This window comes from Amblyomma mixtum, chromosome 3, assembly GCF_055824585.1.
Source record: "Amblyomma mixtum isolate Tamu chromosome 3, ASM5582458v1, whole genome shotgun sequence".
NCBI classification, from domain to species: domain Eukaryota; kingdom Metazoa; phylum Arthropoda; class Arachnida; order Ixodida; family Ixodidae; genus Amblyomma; species Amblyomma mixtum.
Genome location: NC_143014.1, coordinates 96,602,600 through 96,628,801, shown reverse-complemented (window position 1 = coordinate 96,628,801; position 26,202 = coordinate 96,602,600). Strand labels below are relative to the sequence as shown.

At 45.5% G+C, this 26,202-nt stretch overlaps 1 protein-coding gene and 1 pseudogene across 2 annotated transcripts in view; one reads left to right on the top strand and one right to left on the bottom strand.

Moving 5' to 3' along the window:
- Positions 1–35: 35 nt before the first annotated feature.
- Snrk (SNF related kinase) lies at positions 36–25,975 on the top strand. Its single transcript, XM_089580241.1, has 5 exons — positions 36–1,537; positions 2,131–2,272; positions 9,084–9,293; positions 16,982–17,128; positions 23,259–25,975. The coding sequence occupies exons 1-5, from the start codon at positions 610–612 to the stop codon at positions 24,400–24,402; spliced, it is 2,571 nt and encodes an 856-aa protein (XP_089436367.1). The 5' UTR covers positions 36–609; the 3' UTR covers positions 24,403–25,975.
- The window catches only part of LOC149351056 (regulator of microtubule dynamics protein 1-like), a 48,927-nt pseudogene continuing 48,684 nt past the window's right edge, over positions 25,960–26,202 (bottom strand). Inside the window, exon 8 of the transcript XR_016290496.1 lies at positions 25,960–26,202. The product of XR_016290496.1 is annotated as a regulator of microtubule dynamics protein 1-like (transcript).

Here is a 26,202-nt window from a genome sequence, read left to right as displayed (position 1 = left end):
AGGATCACCTTCCTCTGAATACGCCCTCCGATTTGCGAGACGCACACGCGGCGAGAAACTTGTAATTTGGTTGCAAACGGTACCGTTTACATCGAAGCGGAGAAGTGAGGGCGGATTCAAAAGACGATAAGGAATCTCATCTGGGAAGCGCTAGCTGAACGGTGCGCAACAAACGAACCAATGAAAAGGCGGGTTAAGCGGACAACTGTTTCTGCGCCGCAATCCTAAACAGATGTGACAGTGCATTTTGCTGCCCGAGGTAGCGTAATCGCTGCGCTGGCTTGCTGAGCGGGCTGCTCGGCATGAGTCCGCAGGTCCCCGCCGTAGTGGCCACATTTTGATAGAAGCGAAATGCAAAAGAGAAAGAACGTCCGTGTTTTTAGATTGTCTAATCCAAGCATTGGCGCTAAGGGCTTCCAGGACACCTTTTTATGCCTTCTTCACAATGAGGCGGAAGGAATGTGTGTCATGTGCGTCGCAGTCAGTGCGAAAATTCACGGGTAGCTGTTAGGTGAATAGGTCGCACCTCAATAAGTCTGTTTTTGGCGGATCTGCCTATCGCACATATATGTAGATGGGATAATAAAACACGGTTCAGTTTCACTCCATATGCCGTTAATTCCAATGAGTTATTTCATCCTGCCTTTATGCACTAGCAGTCAGAAAGTAATGCTCAGTAATTATACACCGGCAGCAACGCGCAAACGCCGAAATCGCCGCAGAAGGGAAAAGGGAAAAAGGGCGAAGCAAACTATAAAAAGTAAAACCGCGGCGTGCGCAAATGTCTGCGCAGTAGGCGCCGCTACGTCTGTTGACTTGGTCGGTCCAGTAACCACTTTACTTTTTTTTTATTTCTCTCGAAGAAGACGTCTTCGCCTGTGGACGACACGTTTAATCTGCGTCACAGCGGGGCTCCCGGTGGGAGCGGCAGCGGGCCAAAGAATGAACAGGCCTAAACATCAGCAGCAGTACGACCCGAAGATCGCGGGCCTCTACGATCTCGGCGACACACTCGGCCGGGGCCATTTTGCGGTGGTGAAGCTTGCTCGGCACGTCTTCACGGGTGAGCAAGTGGCCGTGAAGGTGATCGACAAGACCAAGCTAGACGACGTTTCCAGAGCCCACTTGTTCCAAGAGGTCCGCTGCATGAAGCTGGTGCAGCACCCAAATGTTGTTCGGCTGTACGAAGTCATCGACACACAGACTAAACTCTACCTTGTGCTCGAGTACGGCGATGGGGGAGACATGTACGATTACATCATGAAGCACGACCGGGGCGTCAGCGAGCAGGCGGCCCGAAAGTACTTTCGGCAGATCGTGCATGCAATCTGGTACTGCCACAAGTTGCACGTTGTGCATCGCGACCTTAAGCCGGAGAACGTGGTCTTCTTTGAAAAACTGGAGATGGTCAAGCTGACGGATTTCGGTTTCAGCAACAAGTTTTGCCCAGGCCAGAAACTGGAGACTTCTTGCGGTTCTCTGGCCTACTCGGCACCCGAAATCCTTCTGGGCGATTCGTACGACGCGCCCAAAGTCGGTGAGCACGGCCGCACTTCTGTGATCGGTTTCAGTGGAATCAGCGGCTTGGTTCAATTTTTTCTCAGTGTTGCAGGGAACCGCACACACTTCGCCTTCGCTTGCTGCAGAAGACTTGTCGCGTAAATGTTGCCTTAAAATCCATTTAGGTGATGCATACACATACCACCACTGAATGTAGGCTTTTACTCACTTCGCACATTCAGTCGCTGATTTTTTTCAGAACTTGTTTCAGTGAGCTGTACCCGCTTTACTAGCCTCTTTACCAAGCTACCAAACAACACTTAGTTACTGCTGATGCGAACTCAGGCTGCACGTTCCCTTGTTGGACCGCAGGCAAGGTGGCTTTGAGCAGTGTGCCCCTAAGGAGCGCATAAGAACAGCAGCGCGTTTGCTGTGACCCGCGGAGGCTGTATAAATGCGAACATTAGAAGTTTTGTTTCGGTCTGCCAAAGGATGTGCATGCATGCCCGATTTAGCACTTGGGCAGTGCCCTCCGCTACTACTTAGTATGCAGCTAGAACGTGATTCCTAGTTAATTTTAATTCAAGGTAATGTTCGTAGCATTGTGCACATATTTCTTCTTATTGACAGATGTTTGGAGCCTGGGGGTGATCCTGTACATGCTGGTTTGTGGCCATGCCCCATTTCAAGAGGCCAATGACAGCGAGACACTCACCATGATAATGGACTGCAAGTACACTATTCCCCCCTATGTCTCCGAGGACTGCAAAAGGCAAGGGTTTCTTTCGCTTACATTTGTTGGGTCTAGTGTCATCAAAAATTAGTGCGCAAAAGAACAAAGTAAAAGACAGCATGGCGCCTCTGTCTTGTCTTCTACCTTGTCCTTGTTTGGAATTGTGCTTTTTTACCTTCTAAAGACTATACGCATCAACTTGCATTACCACAATAATCTGAGAACTGCTTCTCGTCCTCGTGTGTTCAAAGGGACTGTTTGCTGTTTGAGGCTCCTTCTTCAACTATGATGTATCAACTGTGCAAACAGGTGTGCCCATCTTGGATAAGTGCAGCTCTTTCAAGGACGGGCACAGCTCTTTGAGAAAGGCATTGCAAATGCCATTATTTGCACACATTTGCTGCTTTTCACTCAAGCTTTGTCTGAATAGCGTCTTGGTAATGTAGGGCCTTAGTAGGTCCTGCTTATTTGCTGTAGTGAAACCAAGATTTGGAAAGTGCTGCTGTGCCCAGCAGTTTTTTGTTAGGGGCGTTGGCACCTGAGTAGTTTCTTTGAAGGATGTGACCTCGCATCCTACAAGGAAACTGCACAAATGTTTGTCTTCACCCTTAGGTTTTTTTATTGCATTGAGACAGTTATGAGTGACCGTACATATTCATGAGCATGTACATAATCATGGGTCCAACCTGGTAATGTTTGAATTGCTTTTGGAACTTCGGAGGCCGTATGCATGTCATTAAGCTCATCTAGTCTTGCTTTGCTGATCTAGCTGCCATTGAGTGAAACTTGCAGGGCAGACATTTGCTAACATTACATATTGTCCTGATTTTTGTTGAGGTATAAAATGCTTTTGATATGTTACAGTAGATCCTTAATCCAATAAATTGTACGGCTCTGTGAATATCTTAGTGCTTCCTCCATGTCATCAATGTTAATCCCCCGTGCAATAACTAGCCACTGGTTATTTGAAACACGGAAAAAAATTTTAGGCATATCAAGTATAACAGAAGTGCTTTAATTACCCATTTGTCCCTGTTTCAACTTGAATAAAGCAGACTAGTGTTAGTGACTGTTTGAAGAGACACCTGTTTTATATTTATCATGCTCCATTGCACGTCTACCACTAGAAGTCTTAGTTTTTCATCTGATTTGAGAATTCCAAAGCATTTATCTTTTAGAAAGCACATTTGCACCATTAGAGTCAGTAATTTCCAATTGTAGCTTGATGAAGTGCAACAGAAGTACTTCCCCAGAGGAACAAACCCTTCTGGGAAAATTTTGTTAACGAATGGTGGACTACTTAAGACGATTCAAAACGGCAAATCCATGTTGGATTAGTGTCACGGGTGATCTGTATAAGGGCATGCGGCATCTGGACAGCTTGCCTGGTGTCTACACTGCACAGCTCTATGTGGTATCCATGCGCATTTATGTGCTTATTTGAAGTGAAGTTATTGCACATCCAAATTCAGGCAGAGTGTATCAATCCACAAGGCATGCATTGTCTCTGGGAAAAAGAAAAAAATTTTACTGTAAAAACTATGGTCAATATAACACCTCTTATCAAGCAGTTTTGCTATGTAGTACTGAAAGGTCCTGGATATGCTGTAGTTTTTCTTTTTGTGTGTGTGTGCATCTAAACATTTGAGTGAAAGACAGAATTTCTTAGAAAGTTCAGAATATGCACACTACGGCCAGCCACAAAATCCTCTTGACTTTTGAAATGATTCTAATGCAGAACCTAAAACAAAAAAGCTCCTAGTTTTAAAGGATTGCTCCAACTGTGAAATTATTGTATGCATGCATTTCAATGCAGGCTCACTGTCTACTACTTAGCCAAAATGAGTATCCCTAATATGCAGTGCCTTATTATATGAAACACTAGCATTAGGGCATTGTAACTGTTTTTCTAAAACTTTTTGCTTGACTAGTTGGTACATGTTATAGAAGGAAACACTAAGTGCTTGTCCGTGTCATTTGCTTACGTTTGTTTGTGTTGGCATTTCTTGTATTTTGGTGTTGAGGATTTACCCTTGTCCCTACACAAATAGTTGTGGCTGCAGCAGCCACAGCACACTCTTTCCATGACTGCAAGCATTGTCTCCGTCAAGTTTGCCAGAAGCAGCAGAAGGGTATTTTATTTTGACGTAGAAGAGTCTGAATTAAACTGTTGAACCTTCTGAACTTGTCATTGTAGTGATACGTCATTCTTGGGCATCAAATAGTAGCATTTCTTTTACTGCCAATTATTGTGGTTAAAGAAGTATAGACACCTAATTTTCAGATGCATGCTTTCTTCTTTTTAAAGATGCGTAAGGCATTAGTATACATGGGTTACCATGTGGTATTTGCCTATGACCACTGAATAATTTCTTATCAAATCTCTCTCTGATGCTGTTTCAGTTCTGCTGACCAGTGGATCTGACATCAAAGTTGCGTATAGGTCACGCGAGGCATGAAAAAACCATGGTATAGTAGCTGCTTCGTCGTTTTGTTTCATTACAACGCTAAAGCCAGCCTGCCTCAATAGCTGGAATGACAACGAATGAAGAAGCAGCGATTATATTAGTTTTTGCTTACCTCACATGACCTAAATGCTACTTTGACGTCACAGAGCTGTTCAAAGCCGAACAGCGGCTGTGCCGTACAAGACACCTTCAGGTCACATGAGGCATGCAAAAACTGTGATATAATCGCTGCTTATTCATTTTTTGTTATTCCAACTCTTGAGCAGGCTTGTGTAAGAGTTGATGTGAATTAAAACAAAGAAAGCAGCGACCATATCATAGTTTTTATACGCCTAATGTGACCTGCGCGCATCTTGCACATTACAGCCGTTGTTTGGCTGTTGAAACCGAAACACTATGATGGAAATAAATTAAATTATAAATTACTCACCACTTGGTGGCGCAAACCACGCAGCTGTCTATGGTGCTGTGCATCATTCTAAAGAGAGAAAACACAACTATAATTTGATGTCTGTACTCCTTTCATGTTATGTAAAAAAGCACAGTAATTTGTGCTGCCCCGACAAGGCATTGATATCCATTAATTGGTGTTTTAAACTCAGCTAGTTGGTTATTACTATGGTCTTGCATTGTTGCGGTTTTGGAAACTTCAACACCATAATGGTAAGGTGACTCAACAAAGATGAGCAAACTGTCAACTGAAAATTTATTCTGGAATACATGCCTTGAGAATGCCTATATAAGAATGTACTCCAGAATAAACTTTTAGTTGACAGTTTGCGAATCAGTCTTCTGTGCCGTCTTACCGGTATTGTGTCAGAAGTTTCCACAAGTGCCACAATGCAAGACCATACTGATATTGAAGCAGTGTAGTTTCTCACGATAGAAGAATGTGGTAAAGCTTATTCTTGATGGCTTTAGCTTAAGATTAGGCATTACAGCCAGATACACCTAAACACAAATTAAAAGCTCTTATAGATTCTAGGAATTGAAGTGGCTTTCAGAAGCTGTTCACATCTCGCAAGCATTTGCGTCCTCTTTTTTCTTAAATGCCATCATGTACTTCTCCTGTGTTTTGAATAATTTTGCCGAATTTTTTAGTGCAGTTTCTGTGACGAAATATTTCGAATGCTTATCTTGAACACTCACTTTATTTTATGTCGTTTGCCAGGAGCTCCTTTTTGTTTGGACGCAATATATGTGCACACAGCATGCAAAAAGGATATATGTTCTTAATCAAAAGTTAGCTGAAGAACCCTTGAAATGTAGTGCTGTTGACAACTACTCGCATATCTGAGGTTTATGTACCAAGTCCTGGCAACCTTATTTTTTTTGGGCAACAATGTTGCTCTACAAGTGCACTTGTAGCATTGGTGTTAAGAAGGTAGCATCTCTGTGTGGCCTTGGAATAAGGTCCCGAGGTAACATGCTTTGGTTCTTTAGCATGCAGAATCCATCTTTTGGATGGTAGTAAGGGCAGATGTTTCCGTTGTGATCTCATACGTAGCAGGCAACGCTGCAGAGGCTGTGGAAGTGGCGCGTCCATATCATTTGTTCTTCTCGAAGCCTCGGTGAGTGCTTGGAGGAGAGCAAAGAGCGGTGTAAAATGAAATAGGTTTATAAGTTTATGAGGCAGAAAAGGAAAATAGCACTGCAAAAAGACGTACAAAGAAAGACTGACACAGGACTTGCGCTAAAGTGCAAGTCCTGTGTCAGTCTTTCTTGTGTACGTCTTTTTGCAGCGCTATTTTCCTTTTCTGTCTCAAATAATGCACCATCTAGCCCAAATTGACGTTCTTCTAAAGTTTATGAGGGTTTAACGTTCCAAAGCAACTCAGGCTATGAGGGATGCCATAGTGAAGGGCTCCGAAAATTTCGACCACTTAGGGATCTTTAACGTGCACTGACATCGCACGGTACACTTGCCTCTAGCATTTCGCCTCCATCGAAATTGGACCACCGTGGCCGGAATCCTGCATCTTTTGGGTCAGCAGCCAAGCACCATAACCACTGAGCCACTGCGGTGGGCTGATATCACTGCAAATCATGGTCGAAGTTGTGAGGCACTCAGTGTTTGGGCCCTGTGGCTATAATTTTCACAGAGGGTAACTACTTTTTAGGCACAGATGCAGTAAGAGTGATTCGCCCTACCAGCCGCGTTTCGTACTGCCACACATGATTCTTACTTCTCAAAGCTCGGATGAGTCACAGGACATAAATGTGGCAAGAGGTAACACGAAGTGCAGGAGGTTGCCAGTTATGATACTTGAGGTTTGCCGCAACGAACTATGCCTGTGTTCACTTTGGTTGCATGGTGAACTACTTTTTGGGCGAGGATGTGGCTTGCTCAATGTATGTATTACGTATTAAACAGAATATAGTCGGGGGCTGGTACGATGTTTGAGGTGCTGTGTCCTGCAGTTTTCAAAATGACACAGTTTGGCAGAAGTTAATGTGGCAGTGGTGAAAAACCACATGTTGTGCTTTAGTTTGCCCCTTGAGGGTGTTGTGTGAGGTGCTCAGCTGAATGGCTGCAACCCAGGACAGTAGCAGAAAAATTGCACTCTGCACTGCTTCAGTAATCCCAGTGCCTTCATTAGAACTTGTTGCTAGGCTAGGTGGTGCATGGTTTTGGTATTAAGAAAGTGCAACATAAAACGGACACGATAAAGGTGGACAGGACGATGCGCTACTGACAACTGGTTTCTTTATTGGAAGACACACATAATATGCCACGCAGTTTGTGAACTGCAACATTGGAGTGGTGTATGTTATCCCACTGTCTTGTGGCAAGTGCTATATAGACCAGACAAGCCGGTGCCTGAATGAAAGATTGTGGAAGCACCAGACAGTTATTGGCAGCCCATTGCCGCAAGTGCAGAATAAAGAAAGAAGGAAAAAAAGAAGAGGAGTTAGCACATGTCTTTTTCACAGTACTGGAGTGCTGAAGCGGCTCGGCAAGCAGTTAGAAAGAGAGATATTTGAAAAAGCAGGAGACAAGTGCATGAGCAACCCGTCAAGAGCCCTCACGACAAAAGAATTAGCTTACCTGGCAAAAAGCACGCGCTTCAATGTGTTGTGAATTTTGTTTTTGTTTTTCCTGTGTATCAGCGATTGCTTGCTATCATGTATAAGAAAAAAAATTTCCGAGTTACTTGAGCATGCGCAGATGCGCATTGTGCATCATTCACCTACGTGTCTAATAAATTTCAGTTGATGTCTAGTGTGTGTCCTGTCGATATCTTTTCACTGTCCCTTGTGTTGTTTATAGCGCTAGTTACCATGTTTCAGCCAGTGAATGTTTGGCCAAAGAGCGCCCTGACATAAGGTGTCTTACAGCTACACAAGTCGGGACCAAAGACCTAACCTATTTTCCAAGCATTTCACCCCAATTAAGCTGAGCGCCAGGCCAGGAGAAAGCTTGTGCCCATTGTATCACTGGTAGTACCTGAGTGCACTGGGGATCGAACCCTTGCTTCCCATGTGTGAGGCTCATGAGACCAAGCAATCTTAAGCTACAGCACAAAACCTAGTAAAAGGCTGTCGGAATAATGGAGGCGTACCAAATAATCAGCCATGGCTTTTGCCTGGTACAAGGAAATTTTTATTTTGCTTTCTAACCAGTTGAGTAGTTACGACCATCAACTTCTCGAAGTGGATGGCAGCTCAAAAATTTAAAACTTAGAATGTTGATAACGTTCAGTGGAGAAGTTGCTGAGCACGTTTCTTTACTGCCGATGAACAATTGCAAGTGCTACAGGAATCGTGCAAAATTCACCACTCACGGGCTTGTTTTCAATATGCCTTCTTTGGGAACCAGTGGTCCTTGCTGGAATTGCAACATATATATAACAGCACATAGCCATAATCTACAGCACATGGGCAAAACGCATGGGGAATGCTTGTGCCATCTGGTTGCAAGGTGCTGCATTATTCATCTTCAGAGGTTCAGTTGAGCATTCTCGCATTCCTTTCCCGCATGTGGTGCGTTCATGGTCTTGTGAGACAATTTAGTAACTTAGCAGTGAAAAATGCACCAAGTAAGGTGGCTACATATACTCTCCTAAATGTATCGGTGTTCATGGGAACATCAAAGGGGTAAAATGAATTTGTTATGCATGTGTGGCTCAGGGACAGGGATTCATATGAGGGCAAATTTTTTGAGTAGTTGGAGATGGTTTGCTCTGATTTATATTAACATTGAAGGTTCCCCTGGTGGGTCACATTTCTCTATTTTTGTACAAACTAAATTCCTGTGTGCCATCTAGGACCACTGTTGCATTTTTTTCTCCCTGGTTTTGAGCTGTACCTAGTCCTGCCATTCTCGAGTGATTCATTGCATTGCTTCCTATAGTGGTGATAATTATGCAAACGATTTGCAGGATGATAGCTCGCATGCTTATCCGTGACCCGGACAAACGTGCAAGCCTGGAGGAAATTGCTGCTGACCCATGGCTTACTGCTGGCGATGCTCCACAGCCTGCCGACCACCTCCCCCTTATCCACAGAGAACATCTGTCCGAAGAGGACCATTCACACATAATACAGAAAATGGTCAATGGCTGCATTGCTAGCAAGGATGACATTCTTGAGTAAGCTGAAACTGCATCTTCTGCTTGCTGCAGCCAGTGTTTTGGATAATGCTCACAGGGCATTGTACTTGTAATGAGTGAGCGACAAAATTGCTCTTATTTTGTCACTCACAGATGGTGATAATGTGTGAGAGATTTTCGGGATTACCACATTTACTTGATTATAACGCCTCAAAATGGAATGTGCGTTGCAATCGAATACAGAACCGAAACCAAGCTGCGAACAGCCCAGTGTCATTACCATTACAGTAATATGCTAGTTAAGCCTTTTGGTATTTGGCATAGTAAGCATTTTGAGAATGTCAGGCTGAACTGCGTATATTGTCGCGTCTAAGTCGGCTGCTTTTTTTTTTGAAGTGAAAAGCTTCACTAGGCTCGTCAACACCGTGCTTCGTGTGAGCCACACTACAGATTTGCCACAGCTGCGCACGTGCAAAACCGAGTGACGTCACGCGGAGCGCAGGTGGCCGCTGCTGCCACAGCCGCTGTTGCTGCTGCGCGCTGACTCCGTCGTCTGAACTTTCACCGCCGCCGTGCACTACTGCGCATGTGCGTTGCCGCTTCTCCTCCTCGCCTCCGTTTTACCCTTCATCGCTGCCGCGTGGTCGCTGCCGCCGTCCGAAGAGGAGAAGGTTCTTTCGCAAGGCGTTGCGGGAACGCGTGAGCGGCGGTGGCGGCGACCATAGAAGAGGCGGCCATCCTCGCCACCTGTTTGACCTTTCGCCGCAGCCGTGCGAAGTGCACATTTGAAAGGAGGGGTAAGGCGCGCTTGCCTATAGAACAGGCGCACACACTCGCCATGGAAGGAGAAGAAGAAGCAACAGTCGGACGGCGCAGAAACACCGATCCAGAAGTGGTAGCTTGGGAGTTGGCTGAAAAGCAGCGAGAGCTTTTCGCTTCAAGATATCCAGGCTTAACCTTAGCTAAGCCACAGCCAATTTTTTTTCTGAAAAGTACCGTCCTGGGTATTGGGGCTGAACCAGGCTTTGTGCATGTGCTGTGCCCGCTCCTGCCACTGTGCATGTAGCCCCCCCATGTCCAAAAAATTATCATATAGAAGTCTGTACTGCTCACGGAAATGCAAGCTGCGCATTATGCAAACTGCAAACTACGCAAGTGGTCACTGCGAAGTCTGCTGCCTGGTTAAAATTTCCACCTATTCCTTCTTAAATCTATCCGCCATTGGTGGTATAACTTGGGCTTAGAGCGTGGAAACATGAAAAAACTTGGCCCTACTGGTAGTCTTGCTTCTGGCTGAGCACATCGTCTGCTACTCGGGGAACGGAGGGCCTATGCACATATGCGCTTTATTTGCAATGCCACTGTTCTCTGGAACGATGCAGGCAAGTCGTAACTGAGTGTTCATGCTGAGTGTTCATGCCCTAAATTGATTTCGACTGCACATTTCTTTCCGGTGCTTGCGAGAATTTGCATGACGCATTTTCTTCGTTGCGAATCTCTGGATGGCAGAAGTGCATGGAGATGCAGTTTAAGAGTAGGCACTGCAGCCACAGAGCTGGAGGTTTGCTGGCTCAGGTGCATTGTTTGCCAGTGCAGCGCGTGGTAACAAGGCTTTTGAGAGCGGCTGAGCCCCTCTACTCTGTCCATGAGGCTTGGTCGAGGCATAAAGAGCGAGTATTGATGAGAAAGCAGTAGATATTCGGTCATTGTTGATTTACCAGAAATGTTTCAAGTTGCTCTCGAAAGCACTATTGTGTTGAAATTAACAAATTAGAATAATTTTACTGGCAAATTGTACACACTATAGGTGCAGTCATAAGTAAACAGAGCAAGTTATTCCATTCCAAGTGCAATCATGCCTTCCCTATTGGAAATGAAGACACTAATATTAATCATTTCTTCATGAGAAAGCTAGCACACCAACATCCACTACCATCATGCGTATGCCATAGCTTGCAACTGCCGTTAGGCAACTTGCAAAGGAATTTCGAAGGCAATAACATGCTCCCTTTGCATTTGCGCACACCTGTGCCTCCTAATGCTGTACTGCTACCGTGGTTTTGCGATAGTGCTAGCCACTGCACTTTCACTCGGGAAGCCAGCGTCTATAGCTTCATATTTAAGCATTTAATTTTGTGCCAGAAAATATCGGTGCCTAATGACGCATTTCCATGCTTGGTGCACAATGACTGCCCTTATCTCCAGTCATGTCACAAACCACAGATCTGGCACGGAGAAGGCAAAACTGTATGTTTAATTGTCGCCGTAGCAGTTTCACCTCGTGAGGTAACTATTTCTGGGATTAACGCTTAGCAGCAAAGTAACTGGCTGATTAAAAGAAGATTATTAAAGCAAGACCAGTGTGAAGAACATACTAAGCTGGGAGGTAGCGACGGCGCCTACTTGTTCTAATTTTAAGCAGCCGGAAGAGCTTCCCCCTTTCAACTTTTGAGCGTGTTGAAATCGACATCGTATGCCTGGGCGAGATGGGAAAGAACAAAATTATGTAGCATGAATTTACGACACAGTTGTACATGCGGAGTTGAAGAAATATTATTACAGTTAATTTCACACATTTAGAGGAACAGAAGGTATCAGAATAGCTTTTGTCTTGTACCGAAACGGTTGCAAAGTTTGCATAGAAGAAGCCAGTGGGAATGGGTTCCAGGGTATGCAGGCAAAAACTACAGTCGGGCGCGCTGCGTTCTACGGGACACTCTATCTGGCACCAGCTGATTTTTGGAATGTAAATGTCGAAGAGGAATTCCGCTATTGCCCATTTGTTTGTGCAAACAAATTACCGAAGTTATCTCGGCAACATATGCGTACGGCCACCATTAGACTCTATCCATGGGCTCGTTGCCCTGAGAGCTTTTGTGACAAATTTCATATCTTTGCATAAGGCTAATATGCTGCATGTTCCGCGTAGAAGCATTATACGTACAGTTTTGTAAGAATTGCTCAAAGAGCTGTATACGTACCGCGTGCATGCAGTGAGTGCACGCTTTAAAGCTACTACGGTGGTAGGTCACTCATACACACATTCCACTTACATGAACTGTAACTCTCTGCATCTTTGAGATTTTCATGGTGGTCATAGCACGCATTACCAGGCGATATACAGGAACCGCAATTAGCGCTATAGGGTTCAATTTGAAACTCCGTGCCATTGTTTCGTGGTTGATCTCAGCAGTTCCGTCTTATATATACGCAATTCGCAAAAAAATTTCTTTCAAGCACTCACTACAACCACCGCAGATTTTTGCCGTTTCAAACAGCCTAAAGGACACGTCTTTGATACTCAATGGTAAGCAATGAAATTAGACATTAGGCTCACAGCCAGAGCTCAGAGCAAATACTTAGTTTAAACACTACGCTTCAATGTTGAATAAAGGTAAGCTAAATGAAGAACTAGAAAAGAAAACGCCCCGTGAGCATGGTTACTCCACCTCTCATTCGTGTGTTTCGCTATGGCAATAGGAGATGACACTGCTCGACCGGAAGCAAGACTTGGCTACAGCGCTGTTTGTTCTCATGACCACCACTGTGGCCACCACTGGGATGGGAAGCTGTGAAACTGGTCCTGTGTGTAGTGACGGTCTATCGTCTGCTAGTGTGACCCCATTGCAGTGCAAGGGACCCCTATTTGTTAAACATCTTTACCGAAGACTTTGCTGGTCTCCTCATGCATTTGATGGCGCAATAGGTAGGCATTGTCGTAGAAAAAGACGAGAACATGAAAAGACAAAAAGCCAAGGGAAAACGAAAACTAAAACTGAAAAAAGTGCCGAGGTCCTATTTCGTGCAGTGCCAAAGGCTGACTTCCGTGTCGAGGTAGCTTACTTCCAGTGGCTTCACTTTCGGGTGCCCGATGCGCCATCCAGCCCCCAAGTGGAGATCAGTGGTGGCGGTCGCCTTTCATGCCAAATGCTAGGTAGCGCGTGAAAACTTCCAATTAGTGGCAACTTTTGGTAACCTCTGGAACGTGCGTCGCGCCAGAATCCGAACTACAGGATCGTTTGCAGTTGGGTTTGCCGCATAGGGGACACCCATGCTAGATGCCAGAAACCGGATAAAGCACAACTTTTGCGCCTCTCAACCGGTTTGAGTCCAGTGTGTTCTATCCACCAGGTGATGAAACTTCGCCTGAAGAAAAAAAAAAGGTACATGAACTATCTCATTTCCACTATGGAAACCGGATGCAGTTACTCAGTACAGATGGCGTGCGGCAAGCTTTTTTATTGCTTGTTTTACCTCGAGTACTACAGCCTGGGCGCGCAGTGACGAATGCAAGGGATGGCGGCAGTCAAGGTACACCCTCCCACTTTTTTAACCTGAATGCGCGAGCGTCGACTGCCTGGCGCTGTGGCGCCGGAAGAAGAAGGAGAGGAGAAAGTGAGCGAGGGCAGCGACACGCCCACAATTCGTGCTGCTGAACTAAAGGTCGTCTGCTAGGCTATTCTGATTAGTGCGACGCAACCCCTTCCCATCATCGGCTGTTAAGCATCGGCGCCCTAAGAAGCTGAGAGCTATTTTGTTTTTAACCGCTGCCTATAGCGTGGGTGATTCTGAAAAGAGCATACGTTTGGGGACAGCCTAGCATGCCCAAGAAACCAGTTGCAATGGTTACATACAAAAAACTGACTGAAGGCTCAGTCAGTTCGCGGCTCTAGCGAAAACGCTAGAGCCGCGTTAATTTTGTTAAAGCAAACGCTCTCGAGGCGCTACCGGCAAATGCAGCCAGGGCCTGGAGTCATGCTTAGAACGCTACGCGTTTCCATCAGCCCGGAGCCACAAACACACAGCAGACAGAACACGAAACAAAATCGCAGAACTCTGCCACAAAACTTGCTTCGCAGGCGTTGCTTCGCACGCAGCAGAACAGCCAAGCAGACGACGCTAGCTACAGCGGCATGATCAGCGCGCATGCTCGTTCCCTCTTCCTATTTCCGCTATGCTTCGCCTCGGCACCACTGCACTGGGCAGTCGACGCTCGTGCGTTCAGGTTAAAAAAGTGGGAGGGTGTACCTGTTCTCACCTGTGTAATGCGCGAAAATGGGCTGCGTAGCAGAGTCATATCGTAGAATTACGGTACTTTATCTTCCCACGGCGCACGCCACTGTGGCTGGACCATGGCTGGACTGTGCCGTACCGCACGCAACTGTGGAAGCCGTGGAAGGTGCCCTGTGCTATCGACGTTGATTGCCATTTGCCTTCAGGACCTAGCCTTACAATTGCATTGTTACGCATCTGTTGCTTTAAGGTGCGCTCACCATGATGATGGCGAAGAAACGTCAAGGGAGCGACGAGGAGCAACGTGCAAGCAGATATGAATGGCACCTTAAGGCTTCTGTACAAATTGTGCTTTTTTAATCGTTGCGAATGTGAAATTTGAGTGCACGTCAGAACAGGGTACAGTACTTCAGTAGAGTTAGTTCTTGGGCTAGTTGGTATACATCTTGATTTAAACTCAGTTATTCAGCGCAACGGCACACGGCCAAAGAAAAGAAGCAGGAAGAGAAGAGGGACGAACACAGCGCTGTGTTCGTCCTTCTTCTCTTCCTGCTTCTTTTCTTTGGCCGTGTGCCATTGCGCTGAAAAACTATGACGGTAAAGTAACAGCTTGTTAATTCGTCCTCCTGATAATTTGGAAATCTAGATAATTCGGACGCTGCAGGTCCCGCAGCGGTTAATTAAAATGGGCTACCGAATAGAGGCTGTATCCAGGTATGACCAGCGTGCCATTATACATCTGTTATACACGCAAATATACATCCGATGCCAGCAGTTGTAACTTTTAGTTCATAACAAGTGAAATTGGTTTTGCTCTTATACACATAAAGGCAGGAGCTGTGCAATGAACCAAAGTAAATATGACATCATCAATTGTCATTGTGTAATAGTCGAATGACCAAAAACTGGTTTTTGTCTAGGCATCTTTTAAGGTAAGAAAGCAAGTTTTCAGATTTCATATTGTGGATCATTACACTGCTAGATATACAAGAAATAAGTGCACAAAACACAAAGTTTCAATTAAAACGCTTGTACCGGGATAAAGTTAGGATTGCTCATGTAAGAAGGAAAAACATTGAGTTCTGAAAAAGGTTAGGAATAACTAGAAATGCCATAATGTCGAGGACAGGTCAAATCCAACATATTTATAGCTCAGCTTCTTAGTCTTGCTTTTCCTTGATTTTGCTCATGTAGGAGCTCACTTTTTTTTATCTGGTGTTTTTTGTGACACCTAGAGACCAAACGGAAGATTTCTAGATACGCTGTTCGTCACCTGTAAGGCAAGATTTCTGTGTGTGCGAACCAGGTTTGATCCTAGTGTGCTTCAAAACATACTGTAAGCATACCTCTGTTACCACTGTTGAAATGACATATGATATCATTTAAACCAAACTTCAGTGTTTGCATCCTGCATAACCATCCAATGTGTTGCAATGGTAAGAAGCGGGCATTTTGATGGAAAAATGAATTATATCAAAAATATTGCGTTTTGAAAGTTGCCTCATACCTCAAGTCCTAGGCACGTGCAAGATAATCGAACAGTTCCTAAGGGGCTGGAGCTGAAAGTGAAATGGTGGCGTTGTCAATAATGGTTTGGCATTCCAGCTTGCTCTAAATGCATAAAATTTGGTACACTTCATGCACAAAACAATCGAAAACAGTTCTAGAAATGGTTCGAATGCAGAACAGCCAACAGCACCAACAAACGAAGCCAGAGGCCACCCAGCAACAGCCAGAGGGTGCCTCAATGCATCAAGGCACCCTACAGACCCACTTGAGTGCAACACCACACTATAGAGCAAGACAGTCCTGTTGTTTGGCAAATCCATTAATGACCCTCAATGACCAGTAATGACCCTCAACGTCCCCTCCGTGACGGAGGGGACGTTGCCAGCGCTCTCCAATTCATGTCTTCTTGAAAACAGGGTAGTGTATACATTAAGCTTAAAGCATTTGGCACACCTAATACAGAAGCGGGGTGCTCTGCCCTCTCCCCCCATCCCTTTTTGCAGCATCTTTTGGGCCGCAAGCTGCCCTCAGTTTGAGCTTTTAGTTTCGAACCTCGCACCAGTCTGGTGGCTGACAGGGTACAGGGTTGTCACAGCGGAGCCTCTTGTGGCCCGTGAAATCTGATACTGAATAAGGTCTATATGCATTGCCATCAATTGTGCACCTATATCTTCAATGTGATATGTAGGTATACCAGTAGTTGATACAGTTTTGTACTTCTGTTTTAGTGTTTTAATCGTTTATGAAGAAGGGTAACAGCTGTTATTAAAGTTACACACACTCTTGCACAGCAAGGCAGGCAAGTTGATAACAACTAGTACAAAAATTGAGGGCCACTGAAGTTCTGTCTTTAAGGGTATGACGCAATGGCAATAACAGACACAGGCAGTAACCACATTTTGCAGGTTCTGCATTGAGATAATAAATACTTCATCTGTTGGGACAGCGGTGTACATCAGATCGCAGGGATTTTCGAATGGCCGCTACATGCCGGCACCACTATGCCACGTCAAGCAAAGGGGATTTTCACTCATGCTGCGGGTTTTTACTCACACCGCCGACGCCGGGTTTTCTGTGGCACAGGACCTTGGTTACTAGTGGGCTCACAGTGTTTTATCTGCCTGTGCAAACTCAGTGACCATGGTGCAGGTATATTCATGTCATGGCTGTGTAAGAGATTCTGAGGTGTGGCTTGTCCTTTTCAGGGCATTAGACCGCAATGAATACAATTACATGACTGCTACGTACTATCTCTTGGCCGAGCGCAAGCTTCGTGCACAGCGCCAGGAGAAGGCTCAGCAGTTGAACAGGACTTCCAGGGCAGACCTCTCTCCTGTTGCAGTTACTCCAGGGTAAGTGACAGAACTGGTCTAGTTGCCTGCTGCCTGTCTCAGTCAGGGAATTCTTATTAAGCAGCTGTGCAACTAGTGCACAATATTCGTGGCATAATATTCGTATTATTCATTGCTTCAGTGCGAACTTCAACAGGCTCATGTGTATGGCATATGTAGGCCTATGAGCAAAATTTTGGTCTTATTGTTGACGTGCAGTGCTCAAAAATGAACTTAGTACATATGCACATTTTTGGCATCATGGGAATTGCATGCTCTCAATCAGTTTGTGTTTGTGTATAACAAAGTAGGCACAGGTTAATGTTAGTTATAACATCTGTCCTTTTACAAACTGACATTCCAAGGCATGTGTGAATATTCATGTGCAAAACTTGAGTTGTAGTCAAGAGTTCGACGAAACATCGTCTGGTCAGGTGGAGGCATAATAAAAACATAGGGTCACTGACCAGGTCAAAGTTTAATGAAACATACTAGTATGTTTCATTAAACTTTGACTTGGTCAGTGACCCTGTGTTTTTATTATGAGTTGAATATTGTGAACCAAATAATGCTGTTTGGTTTTTAAACATCTAAATGCCTACTATTCAGGGGCATGGCTGTATACTGATACTGACCAGCACCGTATGGGAATCTTATGTGCTTCCCTTATGCTGTACACAACTTGGCATGCAAAGCTACGGGTGGAACTGCGAGTGGTGATGAGTGTGTGTATGTGAACTGATGCAAAGTGTTGATTTGGGCTAGTTCATGGCTACAATGAACGACAGCAGCACAACAAAAAAAATGGACAAAAAAAGAAGCGCTGAGTAAGTGCTTGTGTTTACCAATTTTTTCATTGTGCTTCTGTCATTCATAGTGGTGTATATGCATTTCCGTTGAATTAATGTGCCGTCTACTCAGTTTATGTGCTATACATTGTGCAATATGGTGTGTGCCAAGAGCCAGGGCAGCTACAGTTGAGTGCTAATTCAATTTAAACCTCGGGTTTTACGAAGTCTGTCAAATCAGAAGTTTACTTCGTAATGCTGAAATTCCGTTACACTGAAATTCATCTCCTAGCATGCTAAGAATCCGCTTACTTCTGCCCTTTCTTCGCCAGCAGCAACGGCATTACGCACATCTTAGGGATAGTGAACAAAAAATCTGCTACGGAGATTTCTGATCCAGGTAACAGCAGTGGCTCTGAGAGTGACCAAAACAACTTTTTTTTTTTTAACTGAAATGTGCAGAAAGCAGTTATTTTAATGAATATTTCTCAAACTCCCGCACCTAGTCGCTGCCTGTGAAAGCTCTCACAAAATGGTATGCGACATGCCTTGCCCGTTGCAGGCCATCGCCAGGATGGACCGCACGAAAGTAGCCGCATTTTGCGTGCTTTTGCTTCATTGTGCCGTTCATTTTGTTCAACTTCCTCGTGTACACGCTTCAAGATTCTCTGCCTGCATCTTGTGGTTCTTTATTTTGGGTGGCTACTTGCCTGCTTCGGTGAGAATTAATTGGAAATCTTCGTCGTCTGCTTTGATGGTACCAGTAGCGCCATCTCACGCCCGCCAAAGAAAGGAGCGGTGATGGGTAGGTTTGAACTGCTCACTGCCAAGCCTACGACACTGCTGAGGATTGGCGTGACATCATGCTTACATAAACGTTCTGATGCGCACTTCGCCACATGCTCTGCTCAACCACTCTCGCAGTTTTTCCTGTTTCATTTCCAGCCAGCAGTGAAATTTGATAAGATTGAGAGTGCGGCGAAATTTGCTTAATTATATTGAAGCTTAAAAAACGTGGTGTTCCATGGATGCAAAGTTATGAAAACTGAAATATTGCATTACATTAATGTTTGTTACGTCGAGGTTTAACTGCAATGCGCTGCATTGAGAAGCTTCTATGAGGAAGCCTGCAGTGCATGTTCAGTGGCCTGAAATGTGTCTGCCTAAAGCTAAAGTGAATATTGTATTTGCTGTTACCTACCTGGGCGCCAAGGAAATAAATGCAGTATGCATAGGGACGCCTCCTACCGGCGGGACCCTCGCACTGCTTTGAATGCCTTGCATTCGCCAGTCAGCAATGCGGCGCTATTTAAACGACTGCGCTATAGTGAACTAGAACGTTTCTAGTGGCGCGACCGTCAGGGGTCTTCCGTGGTAGAAAGATGCAGCAGCGCTGCAGTCGACTGCGCTTCAAAGCGCGGCAGCGCACCATCATCGTTTTGCCGTGGCATTTTAGCAGCCAGAATTAACTACCACCACGAAATAATAATAATAATAATAATCTTTATTTCCATCGGTATGACGAAGGAGGTTGTAGGTAAAAGCTGCTCGTAAACGGCAGCTTGACAAAGGCCCACAGCCCCCCTCTACAGGGCAACAGCAGCAAGGCATGAAACGACACAAATATACACATCTAACCTCTTCGCGATTTAGCAAAGCCGAAATAAATTACAGTAGAAAGAAAAAAAGAAGACTAGGACTAGGTCTAGAAGATAACGAGACTAGGAAGAAAACAAAACTATTCCTTTCCTTGCTTTTTTCTTTGTAGCTGAAGATATATTGATGCTGCATCGCCTCCGTTTGCACTTGACTTGTGGAATTAGACTATAAATTTACATTCAGATATGGCCGTAGACTAGTAAGGAATAAAACCCAAGCTTTTAGAACTGCATCAGGGTATCACAGGCGATTTCATTTAGGATGCATATATACGTTGCTTCGCATATATGCACTTACATTATTCATTGACTCTATCGCTAAGCAAAACAGTGGGAGGGAAAGTATATAAGTTCTTTATAACCTGCATCTGGCTGTATTTGGTGCAGTTTGGCATTTTTACAATGGTGTGCACAATATTTCAACGAATACGTAGCTTCCGCCGGGGCCATCTCCAGAAGGAGCATACTTCCACATGGTGCAAACTACCTCCTGTTCTTTAAAACATGGGACCGTACAAAAAGGCAGATGGGTAAATCACTGTATCTTCGCTCCTGAGCACTCGTTCCGTGTATCTGTCTGTGCTGCCACATGTGTTGCGCTAAGATGTATAATCGGCCTTTAACCATGAGCCCAATAGCTCTAAAGGAAACGGTGCTAAAATCCTTTCGCATGATGTCCGAAAAGTTATTGCTCTTGGTGGCTCCTTTTTGTTCCTCCTGCGTGTTGGCATGCCTTGCAATTTACATCAATTTATTACGCTAAAGTGGTTCCCTTTTCCTTTTTTTTTTGCAGTAGATTCAGAAGACACACTATCAGTTCGTGTGTTATCACGTGCATGCATTCATTCTTGCTTTGTTTTATTCAGCATAATTTATCTTTGGCTGCCAAACCTTTCAACGTTCTCAACGTTTTCATCGTTGTTGTGTTCAGCGTTCAAAACACGTAGCAGCAGCAAGTAAAGCCCAGGTATGCATTTGGCATGAAGTATTTAGATACATGTGTCTGTGGAGGTCGGTGACAAACTTCGTCTGCTTTGACGAAGGCTTCGTTTTAGCTTCGCCTATACTGCTATACTGAGTGTCTGTTCCTGTGCACAGTTACCGCTTTCCAAAACCGTAAGAATGAAATACCAACTAGCCCCAGTAATTGCTCTTTTGCCTATAGACAAGCGTCAGGCCGTGACGTCACGCAGATGCGGCGGCTCTGGAGTCAGCAGTGACTTTCGTTGTGTAGGCAAAAGCCGGTACCATGTGCCTTGGATATGCCACGCTTGAGCGTTTTTGAACGCATTTTGCAATATTCCGGCGAGTTGTGGTGCGGGTGGCTGAACCGCAATGCTGAAGAAAGGCAGCGGCACAAGTTTATCGCATTTAGATTTGCACTTAGAGTTCGGCAACGGATCGGCTGCGTGGTTAGTATTGTATTTCTGCATCGAAATATGATAGTTTGCGTCTCTTAATCCGCATGTTTGCTCTTCAGTCGCGTGGCGAACAGTGCAAGAATCAACGTCTGCATTTTGTTCGCATTCTGTCAGGCTCTCATTACAAGAAGTTTGGACGCGGCATTCCATGTGGGTGTGACCGTAAATTGAACGCAGGGGATCGTTTTCAGGTGGCAGTCACCCGGACTACGTCCCGGGCATCTCTTCGCGCAAAAAAGAAAGAAGGAAACAGCTGCTGCCAGTCGCCTTCAGCATTCATCGGGCCACTAAGCGCGACGTCCGGTAGTAGGAATATCCGACGCGTAGTTTTCTCTCTATTTTCCCTTCCATGAGCTTCAACATGTATGTTTTTTCACCACCTGTCCTAGAAAACGATTAAACAGCGCTAAGATATCGGTAAAATCATGCAGTGTTATTTCCTATATTACCTGAATTTTACAATTGCTGGTCAATCAGAACTTCGCGAACTCAGCAAATACCGCACCAAAAGCCAGTTATCAAGCAGAATAAGGCGTGCAAGCAGAATGACAATATTTAGCTCTTGCAGAACGAACGTAACTTCGTTGTAGTTTCAGGTAAACTTCTATCCATTTTCCTGTGCACCTCTCTTAAAGCCAAGCGAATAAAAAAAGCATTTTTTCAGACATTACCAGAGAAGATCGCATTTGCATGACTCATTCAAAGTAACTGCATGGCTTCAATGTCCAGTAGTGTTCGGCGTTCTCCGCACTGAAGTGGCTGAGCAGGCGCATCCCAAAGGTTCGTCATGGGAAAAAGCTGCCTTGCGTCATGCATCCCGTCGTCTTTCTTGCACTTAGCGATCGGGTATGCGGTATCGCCCCATATGTTGAGACTGCAGACCTGTATACCTCGTGCTTTCTCGGTTTCATTTAATAAGTCGACCACCGTAGCCGCGCCGTTGCTGTCAAATATAGGAGCGCAGAAGGAAGCCTATGCAGCGCTTCGCCAGATAATTCCATCTGGCGAACAGGTTGAAAAAGTGCTGAACTGCTCTCCGGTCACCAACAGAAATGTTTCTGACCACAAGCGAAGCGCACACTTTGAAATATTCGCGTACGCGAGATGGTTTCGAAGGCAGCATCGCTTGGCGCGGTGTGGGCATGCTACGTTTTTGCCTATGCCCTGCGTCGCTGCTGACCGCAGCGCCACCTTTGTTTACAAACATGACACTTGTCTATACTGCAGCATCTGTAGCATTACTGTCTGTGCGAATAGAGCGATCTATGCGACAGGCTTAATTATCCTTGATATTTCCCTGCGCCTATGTCTATCTTCTCCTTTAAGGCTCTGCAGCTGGAGAGTTCTTGCTCAGAAAGGCGAAAGGTTAGGTAGAAGTATCGGAAACACGCCTGTGTCAAGCGCTCTTGATGTGCACATAATCCTTCAAAATCGAACGTGACTCAAAGTATGCTTCGCATAAAAAAATCTTCCAGGGTGGTCCCCTACTGGTCCATGAGTCCACGGGCTTGTGCTTCACGTAGAGCCCGATCCACCAGCCATTTCTGGCCGGCGGGCTGAGCGATCCGTAAAGCAGCCTCCCAGGAAGAATGAGTGGGATTGGGGATGGGTGGTACTGCCTTTGGGGAAGGATATTCCCAAAGGTAGTGGAAAAGTGTGGATCTGCCCTCGCCACACGTGGTGCAATCAGGAGGAAAGGTGGGGTGAAAGCATGAGAGGCGGTGGGGGGAAATAAAGCAGCATAATGCACATGCACATGCACATGCAGCAGAGCCGGAGGCTCGGACCAGTCAAATCTATAAAAGTTTATTTGCCAAACAAGCCTTTGTTCTTCACGTTTTTAGGGTCTTGAAAAGAGAATTGCGCTCTTGGCCTGTGTGAAAAAAAAAAACTGCACTTTAATTCCGTAGCGGATTTGTCTTCGAATCTGTGCACCTATTGAGATGTATTACACAGTGCTCACCTGTGATGTTCACACCGTGTCCTGCAGTTTGTTTGTTTTACAGCGATTTTTTAATTTTCAGAATCATTGGGCTGTGCATGGTTGCACGCACCATGTGTATGAATTTTATGTGTGAGCTACATCCTTGTGGTTGATTTCTTATGCAACAGTTCAGAAAATTGCATTATAGGGGTCTGTTCAGTTGAAAACATGTGTGCACCAATACTAACCAGATGCTGTTTATTGCTGTCGGGCATTATACAGTTGGTACAAACTGCATTCCCACAGCAAGGCACTGCAGGTATTGGAGTGCTTAAGCTCACTGCGACTCTCTCTCTGCAGCGTGTCCTCTGCAGCCCCATCCCCTGCACAAGAGCGGCCTAATGTGGCCCAGGTGCTAGCCTCTCCTGGTGGCGTGCCAAGCATTGCATTGGACTCATCTGCAGGACACCCTCTTGCTTCACTGCTTAGTGTGTGCTCAGGCCCTCTTGAAGACGATTCCTCCCTGGCTGTGCCTAGATCCAATTTGCCCCTGGGACGGAAGTGCAGCATAGTGCGAGAAGAGGATGACCTCTCATCTCTTGCCCCTTCTCACTCGCCGCCTATCCGGAGTGCCGTTTTTTGTGAGGAAGGTGAACCACCAGAGCCCGATGAACGGGCTGTGCGACCCGTCCTTTCCCTGCCCGCAGCTCCCAGTGCATCATCGCCTCCAACATCCGATGGTGCCCCCCAGCGCCAATCACCTACTGTGCGACTGCGCTGCATTCCAGGCCGGCGCCTGCATGCAGTCAAGAGCTCCCCCCAACTCTTGGGTGGTGCAGGCGACATGCGTGTGCGCTCGGGGGTAGGAAAATTGCGTGTGCATGCGACTGGCCGCAACCGAACCACGAGCTGCAGTAGTTCCGATGATGAGGAAGCTGATAAGCGTCGTCATCCTCCCACAGCCAAAGGCGACACACCACTGCAAGGAAGTCCCTCAGGCAGTGTCCTACCATCACCGCATGCACATGATGAAGGCTATTCAGCGGACAGCACAGACAGCTTAGACATTCTGCCAGACCCTGCTCCACGGCTCACTAACTCGGTCTCATGTGGAGACTTGACAGTAGAGGAATCGGGTGTACCCAAAAACGATGAAGGTGCATCTTCATCGGCTGTCCAGTGCGCAGATGTAGTTCTTGTTGAAGAAGCTGCACCAGCTGATGCTCCGCGAATCTCCAACAGCTTCAGCCTTGCTGCAGGGCTAAGCTGCCTCGGACGCAAGTCAAGCCGTGAGGAGATGCGAAGTAGCCGGTCACGCCTTGGAAGCAGCCTTGCCAAGCTAGTCCCCAATGGAAGTCGAAATAGTGCCTCCAACAATGCAGGGGCTGGACCACTGAAGCCCCAGTTGGACATCAACCAAAATGGATTTAGGAAAGGCCGCAGTAAAAGCCAGTCAGGAGTAGTAGATGTGAAACTTGCGTCCAAGTGCTGCACACTATGTTGAAGCGAAATGCTCCTGTGACAATCTCCCAGAACCGAGAATACTCAGAGCCATCCGGCAGTTGGGGTGGATCACATTCCTGGGGGGACCATGCTACAAATGTTTCTTCCATGCTTACCCTTGTTGCCCCTTGGCTGCAAATAGACGGCCATTAGGAGGCTCACAGGCATTGCTTAAACAGGACAGCTTTACAGGTTTTCTCTCCCTGAAGAGAACTACACCTTGTGGGCAGACTTGATAGCATAGATTTACGTCTTCTGAATGCTTAGGCTGGTAACATTACTTCCGTCAATTCTGTGTAAAAGGAAAAGCTGCAGTGCAATCATATTAATGCATGCCAACACCAGAGTTCTGAGTGCTTGTCTAATTCCAGAGTGAAGACAGCCTGTCGCACCTGCTTTTTTTTTTTGTTGCATTTCATTCTGGCACAAGGCTTGCTAGTAAACTAGTAGCTAATTATATGCTGGACTTCCTAGTGCAAAAGTGTTGCACACTTCCTTCCTTGCCATACATTATAATGCTAGTGTGTTTAAACTGGTCACTGTATGCGCCACAATTACTTCTACTTTAATAGGGAAAAAAAAAAAAATTTCTTGCATGGGATGTGTAGCTCCTTTGAGCTTGCCACGCAGTCCAGCATAGAGAGAGGAAGAGGATACCCTACGAACAGCACAACAAAGTAGACACACGGTCAAAACAAAGCAAGTTGTTAGTACAAAAAGTCATCCTCTTTCCCTATTTACTCAGTGTAACCCTAGTGATGCTGTACACCAAAGTTGTAGGCATAGTGGTGGAAGTTCAAAGGTGTTGATGTCACATTCCCAATTCACACAGGTGTACGAAAGTTGTGTTAAGTGCTCTGTGGGCCTTTGTTGTTGTGCAAGTATTCTTCGATTTATCAAGAAAAGTGTAGCTATTATGTAACACTGTTCAAGAATTGTGGTTGCAGTGCAGGCACTGGTGTCTTTTCTGATGTCCTGTGAAACTTGGGGCCCTCATCTGGTACTGCCTCGAAGGCTTAGCCATTAATGGTGGGTTTCGAGCTTGTTTTCGGGAAGGAAGTGACGTGGGTAATGAATGTGAAGCACGTGTCAAGCATGCCATTGCACACCAAGCCTTCCACTGTAAAATTGGAGTGGCCATGGCCCTGTTTTAGTCTGTCGCTATGGTTGCTGCTTGTGCATTTAAAACGAACATGGGCTGACCGAAAAGTGGCTTGTGCTTAGGTAGTTTTCTAAATGCAGTGTGGTGGATACATGTACATAATAGTTGGTAAAAGGCACGCTTACCACTGTGTGCACTTCCTGCCTTCCCCATTGTTTGTGGCATGAAGTCAGTGCATCATGTATGTTCGCTGACCTGTCTTGGTCGTATGTAACGAGAACCACATGTGAAATGGCAATGTGCCCCGGTGTTTCAATTAAGTGTTTTGTCTTTGTAGGTGTGTTCTGTGTATGCGTGCCTGTCTCTTAAAGCCAACACACAAGAAAACAAGAACACAACTTTAGCAATAATTGTGCAAAATGTGAATGTAGATTTTGTTTTAGTAAAAACAAAGCGTTGTTAACAAACACTACTTGGTCTTTATTGTTTCACAATTTCTACCACTTCCAACACCCATTCACCACTGCACTTGCAAGTAACACCATTTACCACTTTTTCATTGCACATTAGGGCTGTCTGCACATGCTGCACGCTCTTGGCTCACATTCCACACCATGATGTGCAAGGCACAGTACAAGCACTGACTCCAAATTAAGACATGCCCAACTTTTTCAGTGACTGCTGGGCCTCTTCACACAC

What these genes read in the sequence shown, in the direction of transcription:
- Snrk (XM_089580241.1), top strand. Translation starts at nt 610, where the DNA reads ATGCCGTTAATTCCAATGAGTTATTTCATCCTGCCTTTATGCACTAGC. An exon ending in AGCAAGGATGACATTCTTGA is followed by an intron (nt 9,294 to 16,981) that starts GTAAGCTGAAAC and finishes TGTCCTTTTCAG; the next exon opens with GGCATTAGACCGCAATGAAT. An exon ending in CCTGTTGCAGTTACTCCAGG is followed by an intron (nt 17,129 to 23,258) that starts GTAAGTGACAGA and finishes CTCTCTCTGCAG; the next exon opens with CGTGTCCTCTGCAGCCCCAT.